The 19406-nt window shown below is 39.5% G+C and overlaps 1 protein-coding gene across 3 annotated transcripts in view; it reads right to left on the bottom strand.

Moving 5' to 3' along the window:
- The window catches only part of prickle2b (prickle homolog 2b), a 96730-nt gene that overhangs the window by 3633 nt on the left and 73691 nt on the right, over positions 1-19406 (bottom strand). For 2 of the 3 annotated variants that reach the window (XM_011475082.4, XM_078947382.1), the window contains 4 exons: positions 9379-9562; positions 3382-3495; positions 2715-2852; positions 840-1043 (listed from right to left, as the gene is read on the bottom strand). In XM_011475082.4, the coding sequence (XP_011473384.1) occupies positions 840-1043; positions 2715-2852; positions 3382-3495; positions 9379-9562 (640 nt within the window). Of the gene's footprint in view, positions 1-839; positions 1044-2714; positions 2853-3381; positions 3496-9378; positions 9563-14569; positions 15012-19406 lie in introns of those variants that run through there. The other variant, XM_011475083.4, reaches the window with a different exon arrangement.

Genomic DNA, 19406 nt, shown 5'->3' with positions numbered 1-19406 from the left:
GTCATTTTACAGGAATAAAATTTGAAAAAACAATGAGTAAAAAAAAATTACATTTCACGATAATAAAGTTATAAATTCACAAATAAGAAGTTGAGAATTTACAAGTCATATATCTATGAGGCAAAAGTCAGTTTACTAAGTTTTTTAGTGAGTCTACATTGATTTATAATAAGTATAGGGAAATTGAAAAGAATTTGCAGGAAACTGGGGAGGATTCTTGGAGGAAGTGTCCTGGTGAGATTCGTAACCATGACCCTCACCTGGATTTCTGGGGCGCGCCATTCATACCATAACCAACTTTATTTGAAGAAAAGAATGGCTTTTTCCTAGTTAACATTACAACTTTTTTCTTTTACTTTTTTGAATTCATTTTAAATAAATTACAGCTTTTTTCTTAAAAATTCACAATATTATTCTCATAAAATTAAAATTATTTTCTCATAAATGTACGACTTTATTCTAGTAAAATCACAACTATTTCCTGAGAATTTTACGACTTTATTCTCATAAATAACAACTTTTTTCTTATAAATTTGGGACTTTATTCCTGCAAGATTTTGACTTTTTTCCTCACTACAACTTTATTCTCGTAAATGTATTCATTTATTTTATTTTTATGGTTGCGCTAGTTCTCTATCACACATTGAACCAGGAAGAGTACAGTGTTTCTGGTTTAGAGACCAGAAAACTGAAAACCCCATTAACACAACATCCCTTAAGAACCATGTGACAGCTGCCTGCAAGAGCGACTGACTAAAGGCAATATTAATAGCTCTACTGACACAGTTACATGTGTACCTAATAATAAACTGTCAGAGTGCAGGCGTGTTGAAGTCTACCTCATCACAGGCTGTGCATCGTGGCTTCAACCTCTCGGCATGATGGCGACCACAGTAGATTTTCCCATCCTGGTGAAAGTAGATGAGATCCACCAGAAGCTCCTTGCACATGCTGCACACGAAACAGGCCGGGTGCCAACACACCCCAAGACCAGCTCGAGATGCAAACACAGCAATGTCGCCGCCGTTGATGTGACCTGCGCACTAAGAAAGGAAAGAAAGAAAGTTTTATTCTCCCACATTCATCATTTAGCTCCCATTAAACAACAATTTTCCCATTTATACATGGAACATCTCTATCAACATCTTTCGAACATCTCAGATTAAAGATTCTGAATAATCCTTGTGGAACACCAGAACAGATTCCACAGTTCCAGAAACCAGAATCATAACTGTTGATATGTTTCCTGACGTGTAGTTCAGTTTGCTTTCCTGACTTACTCATTTAAAGTTCGATATATTTTTATCATTTGATCATATTTGACAAAACTAAAATAGTAGACACAATAATAAAAATGGGTCATGTGCATTCAGAGCATTCCTTTGGTTCTTGACCGAGATTGGCCCCTTTAGAGACATCAAGCTTCTTTAGAAACCTTTGTTGTCACTGGGCTCAAACACGAGTTCACAGACTTTCAAAACACTTTGAATATGATTTATTCCCTATTTTAAATGGGTTTTGATGTAGTTGGATACAGGCCCGTATTTCTTTTCTTCAAGAGCTCCTCTCCTCTTTGATATGCGGCTTTTTTTAGTTCCCGTGATGGCAGATGACAGGTTTTGGAGTTGAACGCACAGCTAAAATTTTCTCCTTGGGTAATAGCATTTCTGATTTTAGACAATTACATTTTGGAAAAAAAAAATGGAACTCAGTGGAGGACAATAGGTATGACTGCTAAAAAAACAAAAGATTTACAAAAGAGGGGTACAAGAGGGATGGAGGCAAAGTTAGAGTTCCAATCAGATTACAAAAAAAGCAATGCTGCTGTTAAGGAAGCCAAAGAGGGGCGGGGGGAATTTAATCATTACATTCCCTTAGTTCTTCCCGGCTCTCTTATGTGCTGCATGTACTATTTTTTGTGTGTGTTTCGCCTAAGTGCAGGAGTAAGACAAGCGCTGCAAGGTAGACATACACCCGAGGCTCATCACACTTAGACTCAGCCTGTTTTACACCCAGTAACAAATGGCTGGCGGATGCTGAAGCGAGCAAGTTTGTTGTTAAAAGGACACTCCATTAAACTCAGAGGTCCCGTGTGGTTTCCAAAGGAGTATGTGTAAGCAGTATATTAAATATTTGATTGGATGCTGCTGCTGTTTTTACTCTCAGCTGTATTATGTAATGCTACAGTTTAAATAAAATAAATAGTCGGATTCCTGGAGTGTGACAGCTGGCGCAAAACAGGGAAAACAAAACTGTAAGTAGACACACCAGGCAGAAAACATCTTTACTGGGACGTTTTATGTTCTTGAAGTACTGCTGTGGAAGCTTAAGAGTGATTAGACTCTTGTCTGGAATTGACAGTAGTCTGCAAACTTCTAGCCTGAAGGGTTTCTGGTAGAACAGTGAGGCCAAGAACAAATAAGAGCGGAGAATGAGTTTTTGCAATTTCTAAAAAAAAAAAGAAAAAAAAAGAAAAGAGGATTCCTTTGAATCACAAAATTAAAGGACAATGTTTGCTTAACAAAGTTTGATCACGTTCTCTTATCAAAGTTTGCATGAATTCCTCGTTATTTTTCATTCTGAGAGGCAGTAAGCTTAGCTTGCCATTAAATTTCCTTCTCATTCTCCAAAATGAGAGACACTCCACCAAAAAGTAACAAAAAAGGAAGAAGTTGTTCTTGCTTTTAAAAAGAAAAAATGTTTCTGTCTGCTACCTGCTCACAGATGGCTCCTGTCATCGTCACCGGGAAGAGGCGGACGTTGCCGCGTCCTAGGTTCTCTTGTTTCCTCTGGTTGCTAAAGAGCTTAAGTTCTCGCTTCTCCTCGTCATCCAGGCCATTACAGTATCGCACCTATACACACAAACATGTCTCATAATAAGCACAACATATATGGAAGCCATACTTCTTATGTACATGTATATCAAAAACAGCAAAAGAAATTATTTTCTTTTTGGCATTAAATATTTGTGTATCATTATTCACCAGGTGTTTTTAGTTGTTTTGATCCTATAAATCTAGAAGACTGTACCCCAATTTGACTGAATTTAAAGAAAAAAAACGACTGTCAGCCATCTTGGCTAATCTAATTGCTTCAAATACAGTATGTATCTGATTTTTTTCCAAAAATTCTAAAGTGTACTTTTATCCATCTGTCCATCTTCTATTTCTTTATCCAGTGCAGGGTGACAGAAATGTACTAAACTAGTTAGATAAACGATTCGTTCCTGTGACAAATATACTTTAGGAGCTACAAACGCTTAGCTCTCTCATTCATGCCCATCAAGAAAATAGAAACCCAACTTAGTAGTGCGTTATCTATGTTTTACCCAGAAGAGTGAAGGGGAGCAATCGTGGAAGGTGGGTTGTGGCGTAAACTCACCTCATTGTCGTGGGGTGGGAGCTGATGGAGCAGCTGTTTGATGCGATATTTCTCTCCTGCACTGTTCACATAGGGCACCTTATCCTCAGGAAGGCTGTTATAATACTGATGAACCTGAGGACGACAAGGCAAAGATCAGAGACGGAGTACCACAACATGTAACCATGTAGACATGGATCTCTGGACGGATCATCTCTGATGTCATGATGTGAAAATGAAGCCTGAACTGGAGCAGAAATTGAGATGGTATATACCGGTACCCCAACTAACTCTATGACTTAAAGAAAACAGAAAATAGACAAAACAAGGTAAAGTCTTAACCTTCTGGTGGATAAATCTATAGGAAACCCCATGCTGCTTATGGGGGAAAAAAAAAACACATTTGAAGTTAAGGGAGGGGCTGATTTTTAAATATGTACCATTTATGAATGATAAATTAAAGACCCACTCTAGGCCTGCACAACATACCGCAAATTTATCGTTATCACAATATCAAGCTCTGCAATATGCATATCGCAAAAGACGGCGAAAATCGCAATAAATTGTAAACCTTAAATGTGTTAAAACAATCTTATGGCAGCTTGAGGAATCACATAAATAACTTTATGCGTTTGACCAATCGGATGGACGCCTTGATGTTGTTGATCAATCAGATGGAGGCCTATTATGTCAGATGTTTGTCACCTATGTTGACGAGGGTCATTTGGAGTATAATTTTTAAACTTTTACAATGAAATGGGAATGATGTTTTTGGTTATTTTGTTATTAGTTTATATACCGCAAATTAAATCGTTATATTAATCTCTAATATTGCATATCGCAAGTTTTTCTCATATCGTGCAGCCCTAACCCGCTCCAATAAAAATTGTTCTTGTAGCATTTTTCTCATGATGGAGGACCTATATTAAGACACTTAAGATAAAATTGCACTCCTGAATTTTTCTTCAAATCGTGGTGAATCGGGAGCAGACAACGAAATGGCAGATATAAAAAGCTTGTAGTCATTATGTACAAACTACAATCCACTTGTAGAAAAACAGATCCATTAATGCCTTCATTTTCATTGTCTCAGCTGGCATCTGGCTCAAAACTGTACAGCTGGGAAGCTCCAATATTGCTCACCATTTGTCTTGTACTGGAAATGTTAGCATGGGGTTGTGAGAGGCTGTAAGCTAGCAGGAGCGAGTGTAAACAGATGCACGATGGGTTATGACTAGAGCCTGACTCCCTGCCAACTGTCCTGCCCACAACTGATAAAGTACTGTCGTTCTGCAGAAGCCAAGTCCTAGAAAACAACAAAAGTTTTATTTTTATTTTTTGTAACATGTGGTTCATTTTGAAACCTGCCTCTAGTGGTGTTTGGAGGTACTGCAACATTTGGTTCTGACTGGTTTGTCTAAGGTTTACTGGCATTTTCATTAACATCTCACTTTTTCTATATTCCGTCTTATTTCTTTGCCATTAAATGTTAGTGTCCAAATATTTTTAAATTATTACTATTGTTATATTTGTAAAAATTCCAGGCCATCTTTTAAATGATATTTGGTTTCCAGAGACAGACCACTGTGACCTACAGCTGAGATGCACCAAACACTTACAATCACTTTGATTTACAGCCCAGCACCTAATGGAACCTCACTTTTCCATCTCAGCACAATGACAAGGAAATCTGTCACTGACCTGTCAGACGTGCTCACACACAAACACATGCAACCCTGAGTTCCTAAACAGCAGACATGCACAAGAGTTGCATGCTGCTGCAGATTCACGCCAACCTGTTTTTTCCAAATGACTCTTTACATTCTTTGCATTTCTATAGAAGACAACAAGTGTCAACCTTCAGTTATTTATTGCTCTTTTGTTATTGCGCTGTTACAGGGGGCTGGGGTATAACAAAGGTCAGGCAGTTAAAGATGAGTTGGTAGGAGGGAGGATTTAGAACAAGCAGGAAAGGCCACGGGGTTTCAAAGAGAAATGGTGAGTTGGGGTTGCTTAATAAAGATTAAAGAAGGAGGGAAACACACATAAACACAAAAAAACACAGTGGTGACTTTCATGGAGACAACATTTACGATCGATAATTCCAGACAAGGTCGTGTCAAACTTGAAGACATGGCGATGTGCTGAATGGATTTACTGACAAGAAGCCGTCAGCTTTGTCCTTCGCAAATGCACCAAGTCTGTTAGACAAGAACAGATGAACTGGAATAATAGAGGTTTGCATCATCCAGGATAAGCCCTGAAAACCCAGCAGCAAGTTATATTTAAACTGAACTGCTTCAAAGCTGTCTCTTCGATTGTAAGCAGTTTTATATTTAACATGCTTGCGGTTGGGGTTAATTTACTGCTCTTGTTTGAGGTGTAACCTAATTCCTTATTCTTTGCTTTGGCTCCCTGACAAAGACTCCTCGTCCAGGAGCACAGCTCACAACTGTAGCGGAGGATGAGATGAAGGGCGGGACGAGATCTTACTGATAGTCCTCAAAAGACTGACTGAAGTGTAGACAGCCATGAGTCACGAGGTGCACACAGACACACACATGCACGTACTGCAGATGATAAATTACAAAACATGTTCCAAAAAGCTGCAGTTTTGAGGTCTGGCGGTGAACAAGTCCTGCCAAGACAATGTAGCTTATATCCTGTATATAATACTAAAAGGGGTGGGTAATAACAACCCGTGAATAAGTGCAACCACCTTGAGTCTGTTAACGCAGAAAAAGATTATTCCAATTTGGGAAGAGCATAAGCGTCCTTGATAGTCTTAATGTTCAACTTCCTGTAATCGATACATTTGCGGACATCCCAGTTTTTCTTTCTCACAACTACATTTGGGGATGAGAACAGAGACTCTGACTTTCTAATTACACCGGCCTGTAGAAAGTCTTGCAGGTGTTTCCGTACAGCTCATGCTGGCAGTCAGGAACAACAAGGGCAAGTGTGGATACTTCTGTCTCAGCAATGTCTTCTAAAGACTGGCAGGTAACTGAAACCCTACATCTTCACAATGAATATCCATCCACCCATCTATGTTCTACACCTACTGAATCCCTCTCATGGTCATGAGTTTGCTAAAGTCTACCCCAGCTAATATTGGGCGAAGGCAGGGTAGACTCATGATAGGTCGCCAGTCCATTGCAAAGCCTTAGATACAGTATAATTTGATATATAAAAATGGATTTACAATTTACTATTTGCCACCATACCGAAAAATAGTTTAAAGAATGATTAATTAAGATTTAACAGCTTTATTGAAGTACTCAAATAAAGAGCAAAACATTCTCATGCGCTCTTCTTGTTTTCTAAACAGCAAGTTTTGTTTGGATCGTGTTTCTTTTCAAAAAGCCTCGTCTTTCTGGCTTTGGGATTGGGAAAACCCTGGATGTGTTTCTCTAAACGAGTATTTTTTAAATACTATTAAAATTTGCAGGAAAAAATATAAAGTATTTGCTTTAATACAAGTCAACATCCAACCCAACAGGACAAATGAACAAATTCCTTTTACGTTTTTAAGCTCGTCTTTAAATGCACAATCATAAACTGACCTGACCACCAGTCACTGAGTCTTAGGTGCCCAGACTTGTGGGAATGTCATAAACTTCAAAGGAATTTGGTCATAAACCAAACAAAAATTTGACCTCAGGACGATACTGGATGAGACGGTCCCTATCCAAACAATCCATCAAAGTGGGAATATAAATGTCTACCAAACACTTTGAAGATGCTTCTAGAGATTCTTAAAAGCACAAAAAACATTTAATGGCAGGAGAGGCAAGTAGTAATCATTTGCAGATGTGTGGGTGTATGATAATAATAATATTGATAATGACAATGGTTTATGTAAAAGGGGACGGTGCCTTTTCAAAAAACACATGACCATGGTTCTCTCCATTTTTGGAATGAAACTGTTATTTTGTACCAGGTCAAACGTCCCTCCCTCTATTATTATTCAGGTTGACCTGCTGCTGTTTGAAAGGAAACTGGTTCACTTGAGGGCGATCGTTCCTTTTTAAACGAAACAAATGCTTTTGAAAGTGAAATGAAATTGCTATCCAAGTATTTGTTGCACACAGAAAAAACCCTGATGATTTACTGAAATATAAAATCCTACTGATGGGACTGGAGGACAAACTCTGCATGGGACTGAAGCTTCTGCTCCATAATGTCATCCGCTCATCCATTATCTGTACCTGCTTCCCTCTCAATGGGATCACTATGATCGCTGGACCTTCTCCCAGATTCCTGGCCCTGATGAACTGTGCCTTGGCACCATCCATGTAATTCATTTTAGAGTATGGAGACAGCAGGAGGAGTGGAGGCTTTCGACACATTGAGCTCATTAACAAGTCCAACAGACTCCACAATGGCTCCATTTGGTGATAAAGACTTTCCCTTAACTTTTTTTTTTTTTTTTACTTTTTACAGAGAGTCCATGTAAAGTTCAGCGTTATCCCTCCTAATCCCTAAGAAATCCATGAATGACGGAACACAGTGCGGGAATCTCTCATTACAGAATGTTGGCTGAAAGTGGACTGAAAGAGAGCTCAGGCTTCCAGTGGGGAAATCTAAAACCCCCCATTTAAATCCTCAGCTTTAGTTTTTGTTTACTCCCACTCCTCTGCAAAATGTTGCACAACTAGTTTCCACAGCCTAAATTGGCTTTTTATGATGGTAATAGAACCTGCCTAGAATAAACCCTGGCTATTAAGACTGTTCTACCAAATCAGTTCAGAATTTCAAATCAGACAAATTTCCATAAAGATGAGTATTTCTCTTCATATGGGGGGAGGAGATGAGAAATTGGTCCTTTACCTACACTGTAAGACCTATTACCTTACTGGTAGAGGTCCTATACCCGCAGAACCTAATTGGGCTTAGAGTTATAAGTGTGACCCTGAAGGGCGCTAAAAAAATAGCTGCTCTCAGCTCTCCGAGGTGAAACCTGTGCAAACAATGTATTGACCAGCTCATCAACAAAATGAAAACAGCATCTATAAACTCTTGTGTAGTCCAATAAACCAGGAGACCCTCCCACATGTACTCTCCTACAGCGACAATAGCATTGTTGGAGGATTTGCCCCAACACCTATGAAGCCATTTAATGCACTATCCAAGGTTGGCTCAGTGTTCTTAAGGGCCATTAAATCTACTGTAAAACAGTTAGAAACCGCTACGTTAGCCATCTTAGTGTAACACTCAAACAAACATTAGAATTAATCTATGCACAGTTCTCCCCCCATATCCGTAAATATGCAGAATCCATGAAAATGGAGTCCCCCCCCCCCCCCTCAAGCAGGTGAAGAATGTCCGTCACAGATTCTTACTCAAAATCAAATCAAAAACACTTTTGAAACATCTCTGATGCTTTGTGAAGAGCAATAGTCTGTAACGTAGCATACTTTATAACGCACATTAGGAGTGTCACTCTGTGCCATAACCCAGGAGCCTGTGCTTCTTCCTTCAGTAGTTAAGTGCAAGAGGGCATCTTCTTTTAGAAGTGGCCAGTTTCATCCATAATGATAACTATTTTCCGCGATTATCTTCCTCAGCGCATCAGGATATCTTCCAACTGCTTCTGAGTGAGCTGATGCCATTTCCCCTTGCAGGGGACTGCTCGCTATAAAATATTATTTAGCTGCCGACAAGGAAGCTGCCCCCCCCCCCCCCCCCCCCGAAACTCGGGCAGCACCTCCTTTCGGACTCAAAAGTCTCATACAAGCGTCTTGAGCTGAGTTTTTTGTGATGAACCGGAGGAGTCACGTGACTGGAAAAAAAAATCTGCGAATACGTGAAGCTGCGAATATTGAAACACGAATAAGCGGGGGAACACTGTATAAGGTGCTCCAGATTATTTTTTTAATAATAATAAAATTAAGGCTTTCAAGCATGCCTTATAGTGCGAAAAAATACAGTACACAACCACAAACCATAAAAAGACGCAACAAGTCAAGCTGCATTTTTTGAATTTTCCAGCATGAATGCAGTGGTCCAGAGTACCTGTTCTGGTTTAAGTCCTGGTGGAACCCAAGCGTACTCCTCCAGGGCGCAGCCAGAGTCGTCATCTGAGGTGGAGTTCCTCTGGAAGTCATACATCAGCTTGGTGACCATCTTCTCCATCTCTACAGGCATGGCTGTCACTGCATGCTCCTCGCGGCGACACTTACAGTGCACACAAATCTTTCTGCAAAAATGGACAAACACATACCACAGGTTCAAGCAAATGGTTTGAATGGTGAACATCAAGTAGGCAATCATCAAACTGGAGAATTTTACTTTAAAGATACATAAACTGGAATTGGTGCAAAATAGTACAATGCCCACTTTCTATTTAGGGTGGAAAGAACGAAACTGTGTAGCGTCCTAAGAAAACAAGGCTGTGCTACCGTTGCTGCTTGGGGACTCTAATTAGGCACAGAAAGCAACAAAAATAAACCGAACCGACGGGTCAAGGCTTCTTGTTGCAGTAAAATTCAGGCGCCACAAAGGGAATGCTCAACAGTCCTCTTGGGAACCAAGTATGTGGACAAAATCCCAAACAGGATATGTAAATTACCACAACACAACCACTGAAAGCAAGACTATGCAAACAACAACCCACACGGTCTGTGGAACATTTTCATCTGAAACATGAGCAGACGCTTTGCTGTGACAGCTACAAGATGGTTGCATACCTGAATGGGTGATTTCACCCTTTAAATATCAGAGCGCCACTTGGCAGAGCTGAAGCTATTTGTGCATCACTCTGCAGTTACCCTACAAACACTGGGAAGCCCAGCTCTGTATTCTGATGCTAACGGTAGAAACACAGCAAGCGTACAGATTCTTCTGTTCTTGACAGTCCTAAGCCCTTAAAATGGAAACCGGGTGGCCAAAAGGTCAAACTCCACTAACCCCTAACCTCCGCAGGCGGCTAAACCGGGGAGACAATCTTATTATCTTCTCAGATGGATGCCTGTCTGTCTGACAGTCAGCCGTACGGAGCAGCTTAAGGACACTCAGGACGATGTTTGACAGACAAGTCTTGAGCAGATTAGGATCTGTTACAGTGTGCTCACACACAAAGTACAAAACCCAGATATTTTCATGATCCCGTCTCAATCTAAATCCTGCACTCGATTTTTATGGCACAGCTGCGAAAGACTGCTTTCCTTCTTCTTTCCACAACTTTTCCTATAAGTTGTTTGTGTTAAATACCTGTTGTTGCAAAATGCTCACAGGGCATAAAAGTACAATCTGCGGAGCAAGCCAAGTCTCATCATGTTTTTTTCGTTGGAGGGACAGTTCTTGTCCAAAGGTTAAGCTCAAGTTAACAGAGCTCCTCAATTAGTTTGACAAATTGCTGATAGATTCGGCTAAAAGAGCAGAAAACTCTAAAGAGGCTCTGACGAAACTGTCCGTCTGACATTCCACAAGTAGTCATGAGCACGTAATCCTGAAGAGTCAAGCGCTAACCGAATGGGTCAAGTTGGACAAACTGTCAGTCGTCACTTCTTAGCCATCTGCCAGACAGCTAACAGACTTTAGCTCCTGCCGTGTATGGAGAAGAAAAATATTGAATTAAACTTGCCGAGTAGCTACAGCATCCTGAATACTGATCGAAAGAGCAAGCATGCAGCACAGGCTGAAGAAGTGATCAGAAAACTGTCATTCAGACACTCTGGAGCTGGTACTTTCACTGCAGTACCCTGTCATAGCCTGGGGGACTCAGCCTGCCTCGTTACAGCCCGGCTTACTTGCCCTTATTAATAAATCAGGGTTAATTTTCAGGATGGGATACACGTTTAAATCTCACACATCTACAAGGGCACTCAATCTTTGGCTGAGAGCAGGACAGGACATCAGGGGATCAGGAACCCCCCCAATATATATATATATATATATATATATATATATATATATATATATATATATATATATATATATATATATATATATATATATATATATATATATATATATATATATATATATATATATATATATATATATATATATGTACCCATCCGTCATTGTTCCCGACTGCTGCTAGCTTGTTAAAGGTTAAGACAAACTGATGTAAAGAAAAGCCTTTAACAAAAGGAAACTCCACCCTCACACACTTCAATCTCTCAGGGATTCCTAGTGGACACAAGGAATCTAGCAACTTTGGGAGAAGACCAGGTTTTCGGCTCACTCAGTCCAGATGTGCGATGAGAATTTTACTCCAGTGACTACAAACATCTTGATATCTTCTGACAGAGGACACTTTGGGAGCCTATTTTATTAACACACTTCACGGACATTCGTGGGATTTCCCCTCCGCTGAAACTTAATCTCGGGGCTTCCACATGTAAGCTGCATGATTTGAATAAGATCAGATTTAATAGCTCTGGTTTTACAGCTCAAGTACATCAGAGTCGCCCTAAAATGCTTGATGTCAAAAGAAGGAAGCAAAGAGTCATGTTTCCTCTTTTAAGTATAATCAGACCGTTTTATCTCTGAGGGGGGGCGTAAAGGGCCGATGTGTTATTGGTCGGCTAGAGCGAGTGGTCGGCCTGAAACATGGAGGTGATACTTTTTTTAGGTAGCAGTTGCTGTAACTGCAATGTCAGTGAACAATGATTCCCCATTTTCAGTTAATCATTATCGTCCTGATCTCCAACATGTTGCCCGGGTAATAGATGGCTTTAATACAAAACCTGGGTTTGATTGTCCTCACAGACCAAAGCCCACTGCTGCTTCAAATGGTCAAAGATCTTAAACCCGTTCAGCATTTAATGAGAATAACCAGGATTTCTTTTTTCAACAGACCGAAGAGCTTCAAAATTTGAAGTTTGGGTGTTATTTTGTTTTTATCTATGGGGTCTTCGTCCCCTTACAAGGGGAGATGTTCTGTACAGCGGAAAAAAAGGTATCTTTATTGTTACAGATTTGGTCTAAAATGCACAAGTATACATTCTCTGGAGCTGGTCGCACAAGTGCCTCTTCTAAGGGGCTTTCTTTCCTTAATCCAATGCAGCTCTTCCACTTCATCAATCTGGACAGTCAGATCAGAATCACATCTCCCAAAGACTGCTCCAATGTACTCCGTAATTGGCTTTGCGTTTCACAGCTGAGCAATATTAAAGCAGAGAAAACCATTGAGGCACAACGGGGAAATAAATACTGAGCACTTAAAAGGAAATCAGTAACAAACAAGACTAAGGCGTTCCTGACAAGAAGCAGGCTTCAAACAGATATCTTGAATAAAATACAATTAGCAGGAACCTGAAGCCGTGTATTGCAAAGGAAGGATTAGGCCTGCATCCACCTGTCAAAACCATTTAGACTATGGGTTTACAAAGTCCTGGTCACAACAGACAAACGATCAGGATAATACCCAATTTAACTTGAGAGAACCTCAAGAAAAACATGTAGTTTTGTTGCTTTGGAGTAATTTTCCCACAATTATTTATTATTGGACAAAGTCGAGATCTTTTGACAAAAAAGGCACCTAAAAAAAGGAGGAATTCGTCAAAGCCAAGGACTTTGATTTGAAAAGTGTATTCACCCTGACGAACAGAAATATGGACAACCCGAGCCCCCCCCCATCTTTAGATTGTATGAACATCTGATCCAACAAAGCAAGTTATCATTTTTTAAGGGATAATAAAAGAAGATTGAAGACCCGCTCCTTTTGGTCCATTTTAAAAGTGTTCGCAGTGGTCTTTTAATTATATTTATGGGATTTTTAGCCAAAAGTTGCAGGCGGGACTGCTGGCGGGGAGCAAGCCCGCCTCCACTTTCCATCATCTATCTGTTTACATACTCTCCCGCTGGCTTACAGCATCTCACAACCCCAACCTAATGTTAGCCACGGAACAAAAATGGCATGCAATATTGAAACCATCGAGTCGCACAGTTTTGAGTCAGGTGCCAGCTCAGACGAGGAAAACAAAGCCGTAAATGGATCTATTTGTCTGCAAGTGGATGCATCAGAGTGGAGCGGAGCAGAGAGCTTGAGTCTAGATTGTAGATTTTACACAAATAAGGACAAGCTTTTTCCAAGATAATTTTTTGTCTGTTCCTGTTTCAAATTGATTTGAATAAAGAAATACTCAAAAATGCAATTTTAATCTTATTTTTCCTTATATATGTCTGCTATCATGAGAAAAATGCTACAAGAACATGTTAAAAACACCAAAACATTATTTTTTAACAAACTGGGTCTTTAACAGGATACCAAAAATCTGTGGCATATTTGAAATTTTACATTTCTAAGAAACAAAGATTAGTATCACATGAACATACATGGACATTAAAACAACAAAATTCAGGGCAAATAAATGAAACTTGGTAACCAAACTAAACAAAAGACATTTTTTTCCTACCTGCCTTTGAATTCTATGCATATTTGCTGAAGATATTGAGGTGGCTGACGTGTATTTATTTATTTTTTGACATTGGGGTCGTGGAAGGGCCAGGCACCCAATACTTACCCAACCACAATCAGAAATCAGCAGTTTGGTGAGAGATCATTAGGACATTTGTGAACCAGCAAGCCATATATCGAACAGTCTGAATAGAAAGGAGGAAGGGTGTGCACTGTACGTTTTTTTACAGTGCATTTGAACATTGTATTGCCCTTTAATCTGTTACTTTTCCAGCAAGTTGTAGATTATTATAAATGTTGGAAATATTATTAGGTTGTCATATAGATTCCTGTCAGATTGGGTTAGTTTTTGAGCTCCCCCTGATTACAGCTGACACCCCCCACAGTAGCCCCTATTGTAGCCCAATCCTGTGCCTTTTCACTGCTAACATTTCTGTTAAAAGTATACAAATTAAACATCAATCTAGTATTTTGGGGTGTCATTTTTGTGCAGTTTGCAACAACATCATAACAAGACTCGAAAACACGAATTAATTAAGACAGTTTAGCCCTCTTATTTGCCTGTTTGTTTATTGTGAGGTCCAATGCATTTGACACACGGTCCACAGCACACAGGAGCCTGATCACTGTGCTGTGGGGGTGGGAGTGGGGGGCGCTTCCCAAATAAAACTGAAGGTAATCTTAAGACAAAATCAGAAAAACATTGCTGCAAACAATGAGCCTTTAAACCGTCTCCAAAATAGTTTTAAGCACACAATTGAACACTTAGTCCTAAAATTGGAATAAAGGTAAATGCCTTAAATAAAAGTGAGGAGGGGGACACACACTGCTGTTTACCTTCTTACAAACGGAGCGAAAGTACAGCTCCGACTTCTGCGCTTGAGCTGCTGCTGCTGCTTTGAAAGAACACGCTCCTCATTGCAGAATCAGCCACAAAACTCCACATCCACGCCGTTGCCACGAAAACACACCAGTCTGCATGATGATCCACACCTCTCCGCTACATCTAACCCCGTCCGTCCAAATCCCCATGCGCTCCAAAGACGCACAGGAGTTTAGGAAAAACAAAAACGTGCAGCCAACTTAGAGCGCGTCAGCATTCATTGACGGATCCAAACTGGAAAGATTTCAGCAGAAAAACCGGCAGTCCCCCAAAAAGAGAGGTAACTCCTTTCACTGCAAAGCTCCAACTAAGGCGTGCAGCAGGAGCAGATCCTGCAGCTGAATAACACGGTCTTCAGCTGCAGCGCTTTAATCGGGAGGAGATGCCAAGCAAGGGGTGAGAAAAGTGTCACTTCCGGTTACCCTTTCAAAATAAGGCGCACAACACGTTAACAGCCTGGAAAAAAACGCTCAAGTTGATTAAACTGATTTCCATATACTTTACTGGCTTTAAAACGAGAAATTTATTTAAAATTTATATTTTAAAATTAAAATATGAAAAGGCTAAATCACATAAATTAAAGGAAGAATTGAAGGTCAAACAAAGCAAATATGTCCACATCCTAAATAAATCTTTGCGCTATTGATTGTAGATGAAAAATGATTAGTGCATAAAGAAAAAAATAGTCTGACTACAAAGAGTAAGGTCATTGATTTTAACTGCACTTTTGATGAAATGTTATGTGTTTACTACCTCACCAATCGCATTAGTAGCATCAACTGATCAGTTCTGTGTAATAACCACAGCATGGCTCATAGTTAGAGGTTAGGGTGTAATTTCCTAAATATTTTGTATGTATTTATTCATTTATTTGCTCTTTCTAATGAGTTTTACTTGCTTCCACATCACTAACAGCGGAAACAAAATGTGGCAGTTGGGCGTAGTGGTGCGACACCACTGCAATTGGCAGGATGCTAAACAATGAGTATGAAATCACAATAAAATTGATTGGAACTGTATTTTTGAAGATAAAATTTTGTTGTTCACCTTTCAGCACATCCCCTCAAGGGTCACCACAGCGAATCAGCTTCGACTGATCCACATATTTGGCTTGGCAGAGAATTTTACGCTGGATGCCCTTCCTGATCCAACCCTGTATTTTATCCAGGCCGTGGACGGGCACATGGGGGACCGAGGCTTGAGTTCCCTTGTGGCTACAGGTGGGCAGTAGTGTGAAGGGTATTGCCCAAAGACCCATACTGGATTCAGCTCATTGTGCCCCCTGGGAAACAAACCCTGGTTTCCCATGTGCCAGTCCTACACACAGTCAACTGAGCCACCCAGGTGCAATTTGTTTTTTTAACTAAAATACTTAGGAAAAAGAAGAAGGGACATCTAGTTTGGAAGATGGATAGACCTCTGCCAGACTCAATGCTGGAAGATCCTTTAACCAGCGCTACTTCATCTATGACTTTGAGGTTTTTGTGGCCTCTTTTCTAGCACCAGCTTTGCATTGCTTGTCAAAAAAATGAACAATCTTTCAACACTTGTAAAAATGTACCGGTACTAATAAATGAAACATGCAATCTGGTTTCTAGAATGTCACATTAAGAAAATGCTGGTTTGTTAACTACAAGGAAAATAGTAAAGTGTTTTATTTTTGTAAGTAACTCTTTTTAAATTCATTAAAAAAAACGACATGTTTTATGTACTTAGAAACACACACATATTGTTCGCATTTAGTAATAATTCATTTTGAAGTATAAAAAAATAAACAGCTATCATGTCTTCCTTTTAATTTGAAAGCAAGTCTGTATGCTTCCTGTCAGACCCTGGCTTCTTTCTGCAGACTTCATCGAAGCTTTCTTCTCTGCTTTTCCCTGGAGCCAGTACCCTGGTGTGATGTCAGTAAGTCAGCATCTCAACATTGGTGTAATTAGCAGCCTTCCTAAGTGGTGCTCTTGCAGACTTTGCATGTGAATTGAGACATTCCCTTGAATCAAATGGCTCAGCTCAGCACAGCACAGGCAGAGAGGGAGCAGAAGAGCAGCAGGAGGCTGGCTTCGACTCAGACAGGCAGCAGTCAGTTAGTCACTGTAAACACAAGAGGGTTGTTTAACATGAGAACAAGAGCATTAGCCGAAGAGGCACAAAAGAGTTATAGACCAATGAAAATCAACTAGATAAAATAAAACAGTGAATACCTTTTACCAAGTTAATTGGTCATTCAACAAGGACAAAACAAAAAAGGGACAAAAATGGTTTGTTTGCGTTTCGTTTTGCTGTCAAAAACGTTAATCAATTTCAAGTCAATTTTGGGGAAAACAAGGGGTCATTTTTTATTTAAAACGTACTTTGACTGAAAAAGGCATTGAAACCCTTTGTTTACAATGGCAGAATTTGACATCATTAATAATAGGCAAATCCTTTTTTTGAAAATGATCATAAATGGAACCACTTAATATCCTGATGGATATTAAAACTTGCCTAATATGGCTGTTGAAGACCTGCGTATTTGATAATAACCTGGCAAAAAAAGAACCCGATAAACTGATAAAAGTTTACTTCCTGCACAGTATCTATTTTTCCAGGGACAAAAAAAGTATGTTATTTTTCTTTTTTCTTTTGACCAGCATGAACACACCACCGCCATTACCACCACAGGAAGTTCATGGATCAGATGTTTTGTTTTTATTTTCTAAAATCCTCTAAAGTGATGGCAAAACACTGTAACACAATAATATGGGTTTGCAAAGCACCAGTGTTACAGATAACAGAAGGTTTATGACACAATCTGATTAGGAAATGTTTCTTCCTACTCAAAATGCACTGTGCCTCACAATATTTATTTGTCTGTTTGACTCACTTCCACTCTTTGCCCCCACTGGAGGGCTTGTTGGCATCTACACTGCAGTGAATCACAGCAGGGTTCATTTGCAAGAAAACTGAAGCGTTCGTTTTTCCCAGGCAGAGTTTGCTTGATGATTACCAAAAGAAGATCCAAAGAAACTAACACCAGTGTGGACCAAAGACACCAGGGTCAATGTGTATGCTCATGTCCTCCTAGACTGAAAAAAAATTGGTTTAAAAGGAGGAAAAACAGGCAAATACTGGCCTATGGAAAGCATGGTGTAGAGTTCTTGAATGGTAGTTTGAGGCAAAATAATTTCTACCTGTTTAAAAAAAAACTTCCTTTAAGTTGCTTTTGCAAATCTAATGTTCTTTCCCCTTGCTTCATTGCAGTTGCTCCAGCTTGTGATGGAAGCTCCATTTTGTCCTACAAACCATCTTTCAGTTTGCATGTCTCTTCTGCACACGGCAGAGCAACTCTCTTCATGTTAAATCCATGATAATTTATAATCTCTTTACAAACATAGAAGTATCAATCAGAACCGAGCTGTACTTATGGTCTGTCCACAATATTTTAAAAGAGGCCTAAAGTGACAGCGTCCATCATGCAGAACGACCACAGAACAGTTGGTCAGGGTACCGCCTCTTCTTTCAGTAAGTCATTCCCTTTCCCAATTTAACCGCTCACAGACCTGCCATGAGCTGCTTTTAATGCCACGAGAGAGCTGATTTAATGTTTGGAGGCCAGCTTAGGATACGGGTTTTACATTTATTCCAGCATTCACAGAGAGCCAATGTTTGGTTATTTTAGACTGCTAGTTAAACAAGTTTTAATCCCTTTTCTAAGCAATCACAAACCTTTTTTTTCTTTTGTCTTTATCAAAGCACAGGATGAGTAGTCTCATAAATACAAGTTCCCTGAGGCCAGAAGTCTAGCTGGGGTGCATGTAAAGCATTTCAGGCTCAAATGGTTTTATCCTGCATAAACAATAATCCTGTCTTATTAGAACAGGAAGTGATTTATGTATCTCCTGGTATGGTTAAAAATACATTTCCACTTAAAAGAAAAAAGAAAAATGGTTTTATCTGGAATTAAATTGTGGCAGACTTCCTAACAAAGTTTCCTCATCTGTCTTTTCCAGCAACACTGATCTCTCCTCTTTTCATGTGGCAAATGTTGATGGCTATCACTCCAGAGTCAACACACAAGGCAGCTGGGACTAACTCCAACAGCTGAAAGCTCAGACATGTGAGTGAAGAAACTCACTTCCCATAAAGCTTTTCTTCCTTTCTTTCTGCTCCTGCTCCTAAAGTGAATTCCTACCTAGAATGTGGTTTTCTGTTTCTCTGTCAGCTCAAAGGTTTGTTTGGACTCCATGGTGAGGCCCAAGCTTTCAGTTTAGTTTTTTAATTTCACGAAAAGTGCAATAGTAGGTTCTTCTTTAAGAACAAACTTTACTTTCTTGTTATGGAAAAACTAGAATACAGTTTTTAGCCATATTTTATTTTCTTAAATCATTTGATGCAAAAGTCAACAATAGAACAAAATCATCTTCTAGATAACTTTCTAGCTTTACCAAAAGGTGTCATGACTTGTTGCACCATTTTGCACATACAATTGATTAAATGGCTCCAACAATGCAGCCTATATGCTGGAAACGGCACCTCACAGATTCAGAAATAGAAATTATCTATAAATGAAACCAAATTTACTAAATATCAGCAGCATTAACAAATGAGTTTTTAGCACACCTCACAATGTTTGAAGTGGGTCTCTGTTTTTTCATCTGATTCTAAAAGCGTTTCTTCTCTGACATGAGTCCAAAAATGGACAAAAAATAATTCCTACTCAAACAGTCACAAATGTTGTCTTAATTTTCTGGGTTAGGGTCTTGATTAAATTTGTGAAAAAAAATAATAACACCAGAAATCCAAAACAAG

This window comes from Oryzias latipes, chromosome 5 (genome assembly GCF_053564925.1).
Source record: "Oryzias latipes strain Hd-rR chromosome 5, Olatipes_Hd-rR_3.1".
NCBI classification, from domain to species: domain Eukaryota; kingdom Metazoa; phylum Chordata; class Actinopteri; order Beloniformes; family Adrianichthyidae; genus Oryzias; species Oryzias latipes.
The sequence above is the reverse complement of the archived record's forward strand: the minus strand, read 5'-3'. Positions and strand labels throughout refer to the sequence as shown.